This window comes from Mustela lutreola, chromosome 17 (assembly GCF_030435805.1).
Source record: "Mustela lutreola isolate mMusLut2 chromosome 17, mMusLut2.pri, whole genome shotgun sequence".
Lineage (NCBI taxonomy): Eukaryota > Metazoa > Chordata > Mammalia > Carnivora > Mustelidae > Mustela > Mustela lutreola.
The window spans coordinates 7285669-7300754 of NC_081306.1; the positions used below are offsets into that span (position 1 = coordinate 7285669).

Here is a 15086-nt window from a genome sequence, read left to right on the forward strand (position 1 = left end):
TACTCCTTACCAAATTGAAGTGTGACGTCTATGAGGAGACTGAAAATGCCCGAAAGGTAGTTGAATAGGACAAGTTTGATGTAGGCAGAAGTACTTCTAGTAAACAAGAAGCTCAGCAGGTATGTAAGGGGAATGGCAGACCAGCCATATAGCATGAAGATGAGCATTGTGTCCAGAAAACGGTAATCTGTGATGTAAATATCCAACTGGCAGAATTTGAATGCTCCCTGAAACACAGAGTGCATAGAGATAAAGGCAAGGTGAAGGCCCAAGTCAAAAATAATGCAGGCCAGAATGTTTATAGAGGAGATAGCAAGTCTTATTGCTAGTTAGCATGGAAGTATTTGTCAATTAAATGAATTAACCTCTAAAAAATACTTCAAACTAGGAGCATGAAGTAAGATACTCCTACCTGTACTTCACCAGAGGATAGTCCAATGAGCAGAACCACCATAATTCCCTTTATTTTTTTCTACCCAGAATGGTTTTTTAATTAACAAATCAGTATAGTTTCCCCCAGTAAGGCTAACTCTCACTTTTCCCATAAAGAGAGAGCCTATTTTGCTAAAGATATTTTAATCTCTGGTTATACCTTACCTATCATACTTTTGAACCAAGTCTTTTACTCCCTACACTACTCCCCACTCCTGTCACATATTGACAGATACATATTTACTGCTATTTTATTATTTGGTCGTTTTTGGAGATTTTCTCTGGTCCTTTCTTGCCTTTGTCATTTTTTGGTCTTTTCTTTCCACTCAAAGAATCCTCTTTAATGTTTCTTGCAGAACTGGTTTAGTGGTCACAAATTTCTTTAGTTTTTGCTTGTCTGGGAAACTATGTTTTTTTCTATTCTGAATGGTAGCCTTGCTGGACAGACTATTCTTGGCTGCAGATTTTTCCCATTCAGGATGTTGAATTTATCATGCCACTTTCTTCTGGCTTGCCGTGATCTGATCCGCTAACCTTATGAGTTTTCCCTTGTATGTTAAGGACTTCTTTTGTCTTGCATTTTTGAGATTTTTTTCTTATCACTTTATTTTGAAAATTTAATTACAAAACATCTTATTGGCCTGCTTTTGTTGATCTTGATGGGAGTTCTGTGTGCCTCCTGGATTTGGCTGTCTGTTTGCTTCCCTGGGTAAGGGAAATTTTCAGCTATTATTTTCTCACATAAGTTTCCTGCCCCCCTTTCTCTCTCTTCTTCTTCTGGGACTCTTAAAACAGATGTTATAATGTTTGATGGAGTCACTGAGTTACCTAAGTCTATTTTCATGTTCCATAATTCTTTTTTTCTCTCTTTTGTATAGCTTCATTATTTTCCATTATTTTGTCTTCTATATCACTAATTCATTCCTCTGCTTCTTCCAGCCTAACTATTCATTACATGAAACCTGTTTCTAATCTCAGTTATTGCATTCTTCATTTCTGATGGGTTCATATTTAACTCTTTTTTACTATTTCTGTGGTAAAGGGTCTCCCTGATGTCTTCCATTCTATTCATAAGCCCAGTAAGTATCTTTATGATTATGCTTTATTTTTTATGGTATTAGTAATTGTTTTTTAATTTTTTAAAATTTACTTTATAGTGGTCACAATTTATTTAAAATACAAACTCTTTGTCCTGCTATTCAACTTTTTAAAACAATTTCACACAGGAGCACCTGGGTGGCTCAGTTGGTTAAGTGTCTGCCTTCAGCTCAGGTCATGATCCTGGGGTCCTGGGATAGGGATCCACATCAGGCTCCCTGCTCAGCAGAGAGCTCTTTCTCTTTCTCAATCTCTCAAATGAATAGAATCTTTTAATAAAAAAAAAAATAAAAATAAAAACTTCACATGTATGGATTGTTTACCTAATGGATAGACACAATACATATTATAATATTTTCAGTTACACAGATATGTAATTTAATAAAATGCAATGATAGCATAGGCCTGCATTTTAAAAACTTATTTATTTAATTTAAATTCAATTAATTAATATATAATGCATTATTTGTTTCAGGGGTACAGGTCTGTGATTCATCAGTCTTATATAATACCCAGTGCTCATTATAACACATGCTCTCCCCAGTGTCCATAGCCCAATTACCCCATCCCCCCTTCCTTCTCCTGTCCAGCAACCCTCAGTTTATTTCCTGAAATTAAGAGTCTCTTATGGCTCATCTCTCCTTCTTGTCTTGTCTTATTTCATTTTTTCCCCTCTCTTCCCCTATGGTCCTCTGTTTTGTTTCTTAAATTCCAGGTGTACTTTAGTCTGCTTATTATATGAAACCTGATATGACTTCCACTAGAATTGAAGCCCAGCAGAACTCTGGTTGAGAGATGTGGTATGGTCAGGGATTTCTGCTCGTCTTCTGGGGAAAGGGTCCATGGCACTGGGACTGATACATGCTTGACTGGGAAGGGCAGTCTCACCACAGCACTGGGACTTATTGTAAGCAAATTAGGCAGCATGCTTGTGTAGGTGTTGCAATGCTTCCTGAAGGTGGTTGTGTATTTATGATGAGGGGCAGGGGGGTTAAATAGTACCAGCCAGTTCCTTTGTCTCCCAGAGAGATATTTCTGTTAAAGTTACCTCTCAGGGAAGCACTCTGAGAAGAGGAAATTATCTCCCCCCACCATGTGTCAGGTGTTTTTCAGATCATTGTTTCTATGTTCCAGGAGCGGCATAGTGCCTTCATGGCTCTATACTAGCCAAACATGTTGACTTCTAAAACTCCAGGCTTTAAGCCCTGATGGTTGCAAGAACTCACCAAAATCGTACCCTCTCATTTTCCCAGCCATGGGAAACATTTAGGAAAATGTTTGCCTTGTGCATTCCCTTATGCTCTACTCTCTCTCACTCTTCTTTGTGACCACAGCTCCCTCCCCTTCATAGCATCAGTGATCTATTTCTCCCCTAAACCGATCTCCACACTTCCTACCTTCTATCATGTGACTCTTCTCTCCCTTTAGTTGTGGAGTTTGTTCTGTCAGTCTTCAGGTTGATTTTTGGAGTATTTAGAATTATTTGATAGTTATCCAGTTGTGTTCTTGGGAGTAGATGAGCCTAGCATCCTCCTATCCTGCCGCCATCTTCTCTTAGGGTTGGTTTTTCTAAGGTTTCTTTCCTTGGCTTGCAAATGTCCACCTTTTGGCTGTGTCCCCACATGGTCTTCACTATGTGCATGTGCACTCCTTGTGTCTTTTTGTATGTTCAAATATCTTCTTAAAAAGCATACCAGTCAGAATGGATTAGGGCATACCCTAGCTACTTCATTTTAATTTTATCACCTCTTTGAAGGCCCTATTTCCCCAGTTTGAGTTACATAATTAGAAAACAGGAATTTTCTGGGGGGTACGGAAGGAAAATGAACCCTGAACAAACTGTATCTAACACTTACAAGTAGTAAGCAGCAGGTAATGAAGAAGATGATGAAATCCCACAGTAGAGCAGAAAGCCAGTACACAGGGACAGAAACCCCACTCAAAAGTTGGATGTGCTTTGCTTTAGTGACTCGTTCAGTCACTGTCAGGAGAGAAAAGCCACTGATTAAAAGAGCCATGCCAAAGTGTATATATAAGGCCACCTGGACTCCATCCGATAATCTACAGAAGGGAAAAAAGTAGATATATCAGGAAATCAATATAGCAGAAAACATAAATTTCTACCAATAGCTATTTTTAATCATGTAAATGTAATCATGTAAGATAGGAGAGATACATTTAAAATATCAAATTGTAGGGGTACCTGGGTGGCTCAGTTGGCTAAGCATCTGCCTTTGGCTCAGGTCATGATCCTGGGGTCTTGGGATCTAGCCTTGATCCCAAGGAGAGTCTGTTTCTCCCTCTCCCTTGACCCTCCCCCTTGCTTCTGTTCTTGCTCTCTCTCACTCCCTCAAATAAATAAATAAATATTTAATAAATAAAGAAGATATGGTCCACATATACTATGGAGTATTAGCCTCCATCAGAAAGGATGAATACCCAACTTTTGTATCAACATGGGCGGGACTGGAAGAGATTATGCTGAGTAAAATAAGTCAAGTATAGAGAGTCAATTATCATATGGTTTCACTTACTTGTGGAGTATAAGGAATAACACGGAGGACATGGGGAAATGGAGGGGAGAAGGGATTTGGGGGAAATTGGAGGGGGAGATGAACCATGAGAGAGACTGTGGACACTGAGAAAAAACTGAGGGTTTTGGAGGGGGGTGGGGGGTTGGGTGAGCCTGGTGGTGGGTATTAAGGAGGGCATGTATTGCACGGAGCACTGGGTGTGGTGCATATACAATGAATTCTGGAACACTGAAAAGAAATAAAAAAGGAAAAAAAAAGAATATGTGAGATACACACACACACACACACACACAATGAAATATTACTTAGCCTTAAAAATAAGATCTTGCCATTTGCAACAACACAAATGGACCTCAAGGGCATTATGCTTAAATGAAATAAATCAGACAGAAATAATATAATATAATATACCAAAAAGAAAAAAGAAATAGCAAATTTTAATAAAAAGAATAACTTACGTTCCACTTTGTTTTTTATCCTTAAAGTGTGGCTGAGGTTTATTGAAGATGGTTATGGAAGCATTAGAGCCAGCAATTGTCATGAGAAGAATATTGTCTAATATTGCCAGGGTCAGAGATGGTGAATGATATGCCTGATTGTTGAAAAGACCAGTAAGAATTATTTTGTTTGTCTTCACCTCAATGGAAAATGCGACAATGCACAAGTGAATACAATCTTCATTTTCCATTAAGTATTTCAGTAGGTCACCTAAGATGAGGAAATAACATTGGTCAGGTTACCCAGGAAGAAATCATCTACAATATATGTTGGGAAAAGGAACAAATAATTTTACTTTGTTCTCATCCCTTTCAAGTTTCTTTTGATTATTTCAAACATTTGTTATTCTCTTCAAACATTTTATCATTAAATTCCAAGCTCTCTCATTTCCTAGTCTATGACCTAGATTGCTACTTCACTGAGAAAACACAGGCAACATGGTATAGATTTTCTTAACGTATCTATCTTTTGTTTTTAAAGATTTTTTTTTTTTTTACTTATGAGAGAGAGAGCATGAATGGGGAGGAGGGAGAAGCAGGCTCCCGGCCAAGGACCCTGGGATCATGACCTGAGCCAAAGGTAGATGCGTAACTGACTGAACCACCCAGGCTCTCCTAATATACCTTAAAAACATCCGTAAGTATTTCTACTTATAGATCTTATTGCTTAAAGCAGAAAATAAAACCACGAAAACTTAAAAAGCTGGATTAAATAAATAAGAAATCACCTCTTTGAAAGAGATATCTAAAAAAGCAAATGTTGATCATTTGGGGGATAAGCCCTTAGAAGGACTGAAATGCACTGAATTGAGCCAAACATTCCAAACCCTATTTTTCTTTAAGGCATTTTAGATTTATAAGTGATGGAATGCACTGGTAAATCCTCAAGCTTTCAGTGGCTATACTGTAAGAGTGAGTAAGATATAGGTCAGTTCATATAAAAATTTCAACCCAATCTCAAGGCACTTAAATCCCTAATTGGATTTAGATCTTCCCTTAAACTCAGTGCCTTTTAGGAGTTAAATTAAGCTTCCTCTGGAGAAGATGATCTCAAGTACAGTCTACATAATTTTCATACATACATCTGGCATTCAATTAAAAAATTACTAGGTATACCAAAAAACAGAACCAAGAAAAAGCACAGATTATAGAAATAGATCTACATATAAACTAGATATAAGAGACAGAATACTTCAGAGAACTGGAGTCCATAGAAAATATTAAATATTTATGTTAGAATTGAAAAATATAAACATCAATTATGATTAAGAAATGGGAGGTTGGACACAAATGAAGAGTAGACAGGAAACGGGAAGACAGGTTAATTAGAAAATACTCCGCTAGTGAGATACCACCTCCCACCAGTCAGAATGGGTAAAATTAACAGGTCAGGAAAAGATAGGTGTTGGCCAGGACACAGAGAAAGGGGAACCCTCCTACACTATTGGTGGGAATGCAAGCTAGTATAGCCACTCCAGAAAACAGTATGGAGGTTCCTCAAATAGTTGAAAATAGAGCTACCCTATGACCCATCAATAGCACTACTGGGTATTTACCCTAAAGATACAAATGTAGTGACTTGATGGGGCATGTGCACCCCAATGTTCATAGCAGCAATGTTCACAATAGCCAAAATATGGAAAGAGACCAGATGTCCATCAACAGATGAATGGATAAAGATGTGGTATGTATGTGTGTATGTGTGTGTGTGTGTATAAAATGAAATATTATGCAGCCATCAACCCCCTCCCCCCAAAATCTGGCCATTTGCTATGGCGTCGATGAAACTAAAGGATATTATGCTAAACAAAATAAGTCAATCAGAGAAAGACAATTATCATATAATCTCACTGACATGAGAAGTTTGAGAAATACAGAGGATCATAGGGAAGGGAGGGAAAAATGAAACAAGAGAGGGAGACAACGTATAAGAGACTCTTAGGGTTCCTGGGTGGCTCAGTTGGTAAGTGACTGCCTTCAGCTCAGGTCATGATCCCAGAGTCCTTCGATCGAGTCCCGCATAAGGCTGCTGGCTCCATGGGGAGTCTGCTTCTCCCTCTGATCTTCTACCCTCTCATGCTCTCTCTCACTCTCTCTCTCAAATAAATAAATAAAATCTTAAAGAGAGAGAGAGAGAGAGACTCTTAATCTCAAATTGAGGGTTCCTGGAATGGAGGGGGATGGGAGGGATGGGGTGGCTGGGTGATGGACACTGGGGAAGGTATGTGCTGTGGTGATTGCTGTGAATTGTTTGAGACTGATGAATCACAGACCTGTACACCTGAAACAAATAATACATTATATGTTAGTAAAAAATAAAAAATAAAGTAAATACTCAGCTAAGGGGTGCTTGGGTGGCTCAGTCTTTAAGTGTCTGCCTTCAGCTCAGGTCATGATCCCAGAGTCCTGGGATTGAGCCCCACATCAGGCTTCCTGCTCCATGGGAAGCCTGCTTCTCCTTCTCCCACTCCCCCTGCTTGTGTTCCCTCTCTCACTGTGTCTCTCTCTGTCAGGTAAATAAATACATTCTTTAAAAAAAAAAAATGCTCAGCTAAAAGCACAGTGAGAAAGAGAATGGGAAACAAAGATAAAACATAATTTACCAATATTAAAAATGACTTAGGGGAAATCACTACAGATACTGAAGACATCAAAACCGTAACAAAGGAATACTGTGAACAACTCTACAAACATAATTTGACAATTTAGATGAAATAGAACACTTTCTCAAAACACACAAACTACAACAGCTCTCTCAATATACGTCATTTGAATAATTGTAATTCTTAAGGAAATTTAACTCATAAATTAAAAATTCCTCCCAAAGGAATCTCCAGATCCAGATGTTTTCACTTGATCTTAGCCAAAAGGCTGAGAAGCAATTGGGTCTAGATGTTTTCACTGGAGAATTCTACAGAATATTTAAGGAAGAATCAACATTTATATAATATCTTTCAGAAAATACAGGACGAGGGAACATTTCTGAATTCATTTTATCAAGTTAGTATTACTCTGATAGAAAAATCATAAAAGACAATATCAAGAAAAAGGAAAGTTAAAGACTGATATCTTTCACATAAATAATGTAACACCCCTTAACAAAATATTAGCAAATAAAATTCATTAATATATAGAAAGAATTACAACTATGGTCAAGTGGGGTCTATTCCAGGGATTCAAGGCTATCTCAATATTTAAAACTCAGCCAGTGTTATTCACCATATTCACTTCAGGCTGAAGTAGAAAAATCATTAATAATCATATAAATTTATACAAAAAATTTTGACAAAACTTAGTAATCATTCGTGAGAAAGCTGTGGAAAAAAAGGTTATAGAGCTAATCTTCCACACTTTTATACAGAACATCTAAAAAATCTCTACAGCTAAGATTATACTTTTGATGAAAGACTGCATACTTTCCCCCCTAAAACTGAGAACAAGGGAAAAATGCCCATTCTCACCACCCTGATTTAGTACTGTGCTTGAGGTTCAACCCAGTGCAATAAAGCATAAATAGGGAATAAAGGCATACAGATAATAAAAGAAGAGGTGAAATGCTTTTATTTGCAGGTGAGATGACTGTTTATGTAGAAAATCCAAAGAAATTCACACAAAACATTTTTAAACTAATATGTGAGTTCATCAAAGTTGCAAGTTACAAAATAAAGATATAAAAATCAATTATTTTCTATGCATTAGAATAGCCAACCATATGGACGCCAAAATTAAGAACACAATGCCATTTATATTTACTCAAGAAATACTTGGGTGTAAATTTAGCAAAACATGTACAAGACATGTGTGATGAAAAGTACACAGCATTGATGAAAGAAAGAAATTCTTAATTAATGGAATTCTAAATAAATCAGTTGTGTTCATGGATTGAACATGGATTGTGTTCATAGTAAAGATGTCATTTCTCCCCAAATTGATATACAGATTCAATAAAATCCTATCAAAATTCTAACAAAAATGTTTTGTATTTATAGACAAGCTTATTCTAAAATTGAAATGGAAAAACAAAGGAACTAAGCAACTTTAGAAAACAAGAAAAAAGCAGGAGGAATTGGTCTACTGGATAAGACTATTTAAATATACACTCATTGTGAGCCAGGAACTGGGATCTAGAGATATAAAAGAAGTTGTGGCCTCTCCATAATTAGTTTGAGAGATGCATGAAGGAAGTGCTACTGTAATTCAGTGAGATAAATTCCAAAAAAGAGGCATTCATCTAAATTGAGGATGAAGAGGAAATGTAAACTTCTGTTTGGGAGGGCAGATGGCATTTTCAGTTATTATAAGCTCATATCCTTTCTAAAGCACAAACCCACTTATTTTATGGCTCTGCTTAAAGAGTTAGCAGTGATTTCCCCAGTGTTAATGCATGTACTATGTGAGAAGAAAGCTACAGATGAGATATTATCTAGAAATCTATTTTCCCATTAATAAGCATTCTTTTTTAAGACTTATTTATTTGGGGGGGCAGAGGGAGAAGGGAAGAGAATCTCAAGCAGACTCCACTCTGAGTATGGAGCCCCACACAACCATGAGATCACAATCTGAGCCGAAACCAAGTGTGGATGCTCAACCCACTGTGCCCCCAAAACATTTTCTTATAGTTTGGGGAAAAGAGAGAGCAAGTTATAAAGGATTTCTTGCTCTATCTTTATCCTAAAAAATTCAGTTAAAAAAGGCATGCAGGTGGGAATAGAAACCATATAAAATTAGTAGAATTCAGTTATGCAAGGTTCTGTAACTAAGATAATGAGGGCACAACTTAGAAAAGTACATGTAGGGCACCTGGGTGATTCAGTGGGTTAAGCTGCTGCCTTTGGCTCAGGTCATGATCTCAGGGTCCTGGGATCGAGACCCGCATCAGGCTCTCTGCCCTGCAGGGAGTCTTCTTCCCTCTCTCTCTCTCTCTGTCTGCCTCTCTGCCTACTTGTGATCTCTGTCTGTCAAATAAATAAATAAAATCTTTAAAAACAAAAAAAGAAAATTACATGTAAGCTTCTTAAAACAAAGTAAGATTGGTTAAGCCTAAGTATTATCTGCCTATGTCTAGATAATTTCTAGCTAATGAATGAAACAATAACAATTGAAAATGGATATCAGTGTGGCTACTGTATTATTCTATTGCACTTAGTCTCATTATCAATATAACAAACATATTCAGTTAGTCATTTCACTTTTTAAAATAAGCAGTATACTGTAATATTTAAAAAAATAATGAGTTTATCCTTTATCCTCTGTCCTTTTGTTTGACCCTGGTTAACAAATGCTTACTTACTATTTATAGTGGAGAATAATAGGGACAATTACTTGTAGTCAGCCAATCTATTACCTGTAGGTTGTAGAATCAGTATTATAAGGAACAATAATTTCTAAAATGTATTTTCACAATAGAACCTTAATGAGAGGAAAAAAAGAACCACACAGGTTTGCCAGTAATGCATGCTGTTTGCTAACCCAGAAGAACACTGTTCATCAGGTGGCAGTTAAAAAGAATATATATATATTATATATATATATATATATATTATATATATTGTATCTAGGAGGAAATGATGACTTGAAAGAGAATAGACTTTATGATCAGAGAGGTAATGTGATGCAGTGAGTGATATGCAGACATCAGGTAGAACAGGTTAAATTCAAGTCTCTGTATTTACTACATATCTGATTTAGTGCAAATTTCTGAGTTTCCTTAAATGTCAGTGCTCCTCATTTAACTGGTGTCCGTAATAAAAATACCTACTAAATCGGGGTGATTGCTCAGATTAAATGATATACAGGTAAAATACTTAGCTGGGTTCTTGCCAAAAACAAATGCTCAGTAAATGTAAATTTTTATTATTACTATCTTAAAAATAAATGTATTCAGAGGAGCTATCACATTGAGTATTTATACTGAGCTAATAAACATCTGACCTTCTTTGCAAATCATACAACCAGATCTTCATCTAAAAGCAGCAGTCTTTTATACCTAATGAGTCTTACCTTGTACTTCCTTAAGCGTGTGTTTGTGAGACTCTAGCATACTCCTAAGATGTTTTAGGAAAATCAGGGTCAAATTAGAATTCCCAGAAACAGAAAAAGGCACAATTGTTCGACCATATTGATCCAAATCCATTTGTCTGGGCTTTTCATCATTATTATGTAAAAACTTATCAGCCTTTGAGAGAAAAGTAAAGGAACCTAGAAGTGCCAGGATCTGTAGCAAAATCAGTTTCCAATTCCGCCAACTGAACATTGCCCTTTTTATGAACAGGGCACGGAACTGCTGGTGACAGAGGGAATACTAAAGAAGGAAGAAAGAAACATAATTTTACAATATTCATGGACACAAACAGATCATTCATGATCAAATTCGTTAAGATGAATGAACACTCTGGAATTTTATGTACAAGACATATAAAATTTATCTAAATAAATACTGAGAATAGAATCTAAGCACAGTATGATATTACATAAGAGTATGATCAGTCTTTTCCTTATATGGCAGGAGTCAAAAAACCATGACCTGTTTATGTAAATCAAGTTTCCTGGAACACAGCTATACCCATTCATTTCTGTGTTGTCTATGGTTGTTTTTGTGCTACAAGGACAGGATAGAGGGATTGCAAGAGAGACCATGTAGCCACCCCCACTTTACATATCTATTATTCCCTTATGTTAAGTTTGGTGACCTCTGTTGTAAGGTATTAAAGAGTGTTTAAGTCTGCCTTTTCATATAACACACCTGAAATCGCAACAGGATGATTTTCCCCAGACTCCTAACACTAGAGAAAACCAGGCTTCTTTATAGGATGAAGAACTAATTAGAAGGGGAAGAAAAGAAATGCTAGGCAACTCATAGGGACTTCCTGTGCTGAGGACTGCACTCATTAGGGAAAGACACCTTATGCATTATCAATTCCCATTGCAAAAACTTATAATATTGGGCATGTTTGATTACCAAAAATCATGCTCTTTCCAGTTCACTCCAGCTTCAGTGAACTACCAAATTTCTGGGTTAGCAATTTGGAAAAAAAAAAAAAAAAAAAAAAGAATTCTAAGACATTAAAAAAAAACAAAAACAAAAAACCCTGAGGAATAGCAATGGTGAGAGTGAGAGCTGAGATTTTTGCCTAGACTTCACTGCTTCTGTGTTGGGAAATTAATTAGGTTATATGGTACAGACTGCTCCCTGTCCGGAGGGCGCAGTGGTTCAAAACTCCACAGTACCTTTGTTCAAATAGTAAACAAAAATGTACTTCCTGTGCCCTAATCAAGTAAATATACATCAGGTTTCTTAGCAAAGGCCCTTACCCCAGTATTAAACATAATAGCAGGGATTTCATTCATGGTAGAAAAATTGCTTGGCATACTCCAATTCTGGTTCTTAACTGAGACTTCACTCATCACAGAGGGAGGTGGAGTTTGGGTAGCTTGGATACCTGTTTGTGAATCTTCCAGATTACTGACTCTACATTAAAAAAAAAAAAAAATAGCACAAATCATTTAATTTCAACTCTACCCTCATAATATCTTGTTTAGAGAATGTGAGTTAACAACATTCAACTCAGAAGGCTCTGGGTTTGCTTACTGACTTGGCAGGGGCATTATATGGAGGCCACTCTGGTAGAGAAGTGGTTCCCAAACACCAGTCACAAGACTGCTGGCAGACCATAGTAAGGCTAAGAAAATTAGGGCAAAGCTATTGAATGTTTCATTAAGTAGAACTGATTCGAGTTAAAGATTAACATGATTTAGATGTTTCGGATAAACCAAAATACTTGTTATTTTTAAAAAATGATAGTGGTGTTTTTTTTCCAGGGTTATTACCATTAAAAAAAAAAAAAATCACGTCAGTTCTCTTACCTCTCCACACCTCTTAAATGTCTAATGTGTGACTGTGAGTTTGGGGAGTTTAAAAAAGGGACCAAGATGTGGTTCTTTCTCCCCAAGGGTTTTTATTTTCCCTATGCATCCCTTGCTCACCTAAAAAAGACTTCTTCCATGGTAGTAATAGAGGCACCAAAGCTAGCAATGCCTAAGTCATATTGTCTCTTTTCCAGATCAGTAAATAGAGCTTCAAAGCTAGAATATGAATAGAAAAAAAAAAATAAGGGGAAGGGAAAGTGAGAAGGGGAGGAATAAAAGTTAGTACCAAATCAGAAGATTTTCATATTATTCTGAACTGATTCCCCTTCAGCAGCGGGGGCAGTGTAGCTCATTCTTCACTTCGGTTCTTAATACAGAAACAAGTAAACTGCTCTTGTGCATTGTTTCTCACCCTAGTTCTTGAAAACACATAATTTTGGTCTTCTAATCAACTACCGAGAGACTCTATATGCTAATAACTCTAGCTAGCTCATGTGAATTATCACACACATATAAATGCTATGGTTCTTATTATTCAGTAAGTTTTTAAAAAGATTATTCAAATTAACAGGAGAAAAAAGCCACTCACATAGACAATGGAGAAGGTGCAGTAGAAATGGGAGGCATAGACAGAATCAAGTGATTCAATAGTCAAGAAAAACCATGGAATTTGAGCCAGATGCAGAGTAGAGACATCAAGATGTTTAAATAATAGTTTCCCTGGGAAGAATTTACATACTTCACATTTATAACATGACCTTTTCCAAAAACCTCTAGGTCTCAAAACCATCAAATATATTTTTCAGTGAGGACCATGTAAACTATGTATGCACACTCTCAATGTTGGAGGAATTCAAAATTCCCTCTTTTGGAAGACCAAAATTTCTTCCATATTCAAACTTAAATTATTTTCCACTTAATTCTATTTAGTTTTGCACATTAGTTCTAAACTTACACCATTAATTATATAGAACAGGTATAATCTACCCACATGACAGTGCTTCACATGTTTTAAGCCCATTTTCTTCATTCCCAATGCTTGGCTTTTCAATCAGGATTCACACATTTTCTCTCTTTTTCTTTGATTTTAGTTAAGAAGTTAATTTGTGCATCTTATAAAATTTAGAAATGAATGTACAAAAATATAAATATCACAATATCATGCCTCGTAGATATCTACACTAATACACTAATTAATTAATTAATTAATACACTAATATTTTGGCATATTTATTTATTTTTGTTTCCTTTGGCTTTATACAATATATGACAAAATTAAACTGTATGAGGCCTTACAATCCACAACTATAGCACTAAGTAGAGATAAATATCCATTAACAGCTTAATGAATACATTCATTCTGGTATGATACTATGAAAGAGAAAGATGTAGTAAAGTGCAGATTTCCCCTCGAGTTATCTGAAAAATGGGAAGTCCTAAAAGTCTTACCATAAACCATTGACCAAAAATGCAGTAAGTAAACAAAAGAAGATTTAGAACATTATTATGATAGGATTTCAATTCTGTTAAGTTATAAAACTAGGGGCACCTGGGTGGTTCAGGGGGGTAAAGCCTCTGTCTTCAGCTCAGGTCATGGTCCCAGGGTCCTGGGATCGAGCCCCACATCGGGCTCTCTGCTCAGCAGGGAGCCTGCTTCCGCCTCTCTCTCTGCCTGCCTCTCTGCCTACTTGTGATTGCTCTCTATCAAATAAATAAATAAATAATCCTTAAAAAATAAAGTTATAAAACTAATTATTATTATTGTATCCGTATCAATATATGTATGTGATATCATAGTTTAAGCACATATTTAGCTTAGTAAAAAGAAGATCACTCATTTTCCAAAGCAGTTTTACCATTTTATATTTCTATCAGCAATGAGATCCATTTACTCATATATTATAAGCTGTCTTTTTAGTTTCAGCCATTCTTGTGGGTGTGTAGTGCTAATATACTGGTTGGTCTCTTTATTTTTTGAAGGTTTCCTCATAGGGAAGAATTTTTGGCATAGTAGTTCTCTTTTAGTAGTTCTCTTTTCTGCCTAAGTATTGGTCAGATTTTTATTAGTTGATCAGGAATTTCACATCATTTTATCTCATTTTCCTATCCTCCAAACTGCTCTACATTTAGTGCCCTCTTTAATTTGATTGAGACTATATAGCAGAGAATTTCTGAATTTCCATATTGGGAAATTATTTTCAAAGTAGGCATTTCTTATTATTTCTTAGATTAGTGCTTTTATTTCAAAATTCAGTATCTTTTCTACAGCCCATTCTTTTTCCTGCTCATCCTTAGAAAGAGATTGATATTTATTCAGGACTGACTTAAAATCATATAAAACATATGGAGGTAATTCTGTACAAGACCAAAATGAGTTTTTGCATGATTTAGTGATTTATTAGTTATCATTCAAGGTTTTGGGGTATGTGTGTGTGTTTTGCTCTGAATCAACCATGAGAACATCAGTGTCAACTTCTCAAGTTTAAAATTAGAATGAGATTGGCACATCTCTAGTTTTCTAACTGTCTTGTGTTTTAAACCAACAGTATCACCATGACTATTTGATTTAATCTCTCTTGATTTACTACTGATTTAATCTTACTATTTGGTATAATCTTTCTAAATTTAAGAATCATCTTGTAAACAGAGTCACTTTGAA

At 36.1% G+C, this 15086-nt stretch overlaps 1 protein-coding gene across 1 annotated transcript in view; it reads right to left on the minus strand.

Moving 5' to 3' along the window:
• LOC131819718 (phospholipid-transporting ATPase ABCA3-like) overlaps positions 1-15086 on the minus strand; it is a 136409-nt gene that overhangs the window by 51352 nt on the left and 69971 nt on the right. Inside the window, exons 17-22 of the mRNA XM_059155003.1 lie at positions 12545-12643; positions 11873-12029; positions 10562-10862; positions 4523-4772; positions 3387-3591; positions 11-227 (exon numbers count right to left, since the gene is read on the minus strand). Of these exons, the coding sequence (XP_059010986.1) occupies positions 11-227; positions 3387-3591; positions 4523-4772; positions 10562-10862; positions 11873-12029; positions 12545-12643 (1229 nt within the window). The remainder of the gene's footprint in view (positions 1-10; positions 228-3386; positions 3592-4522; positions 4773-10561; positions 10863-11872; positions 12030-12544; positions 12644-15086) is intronic.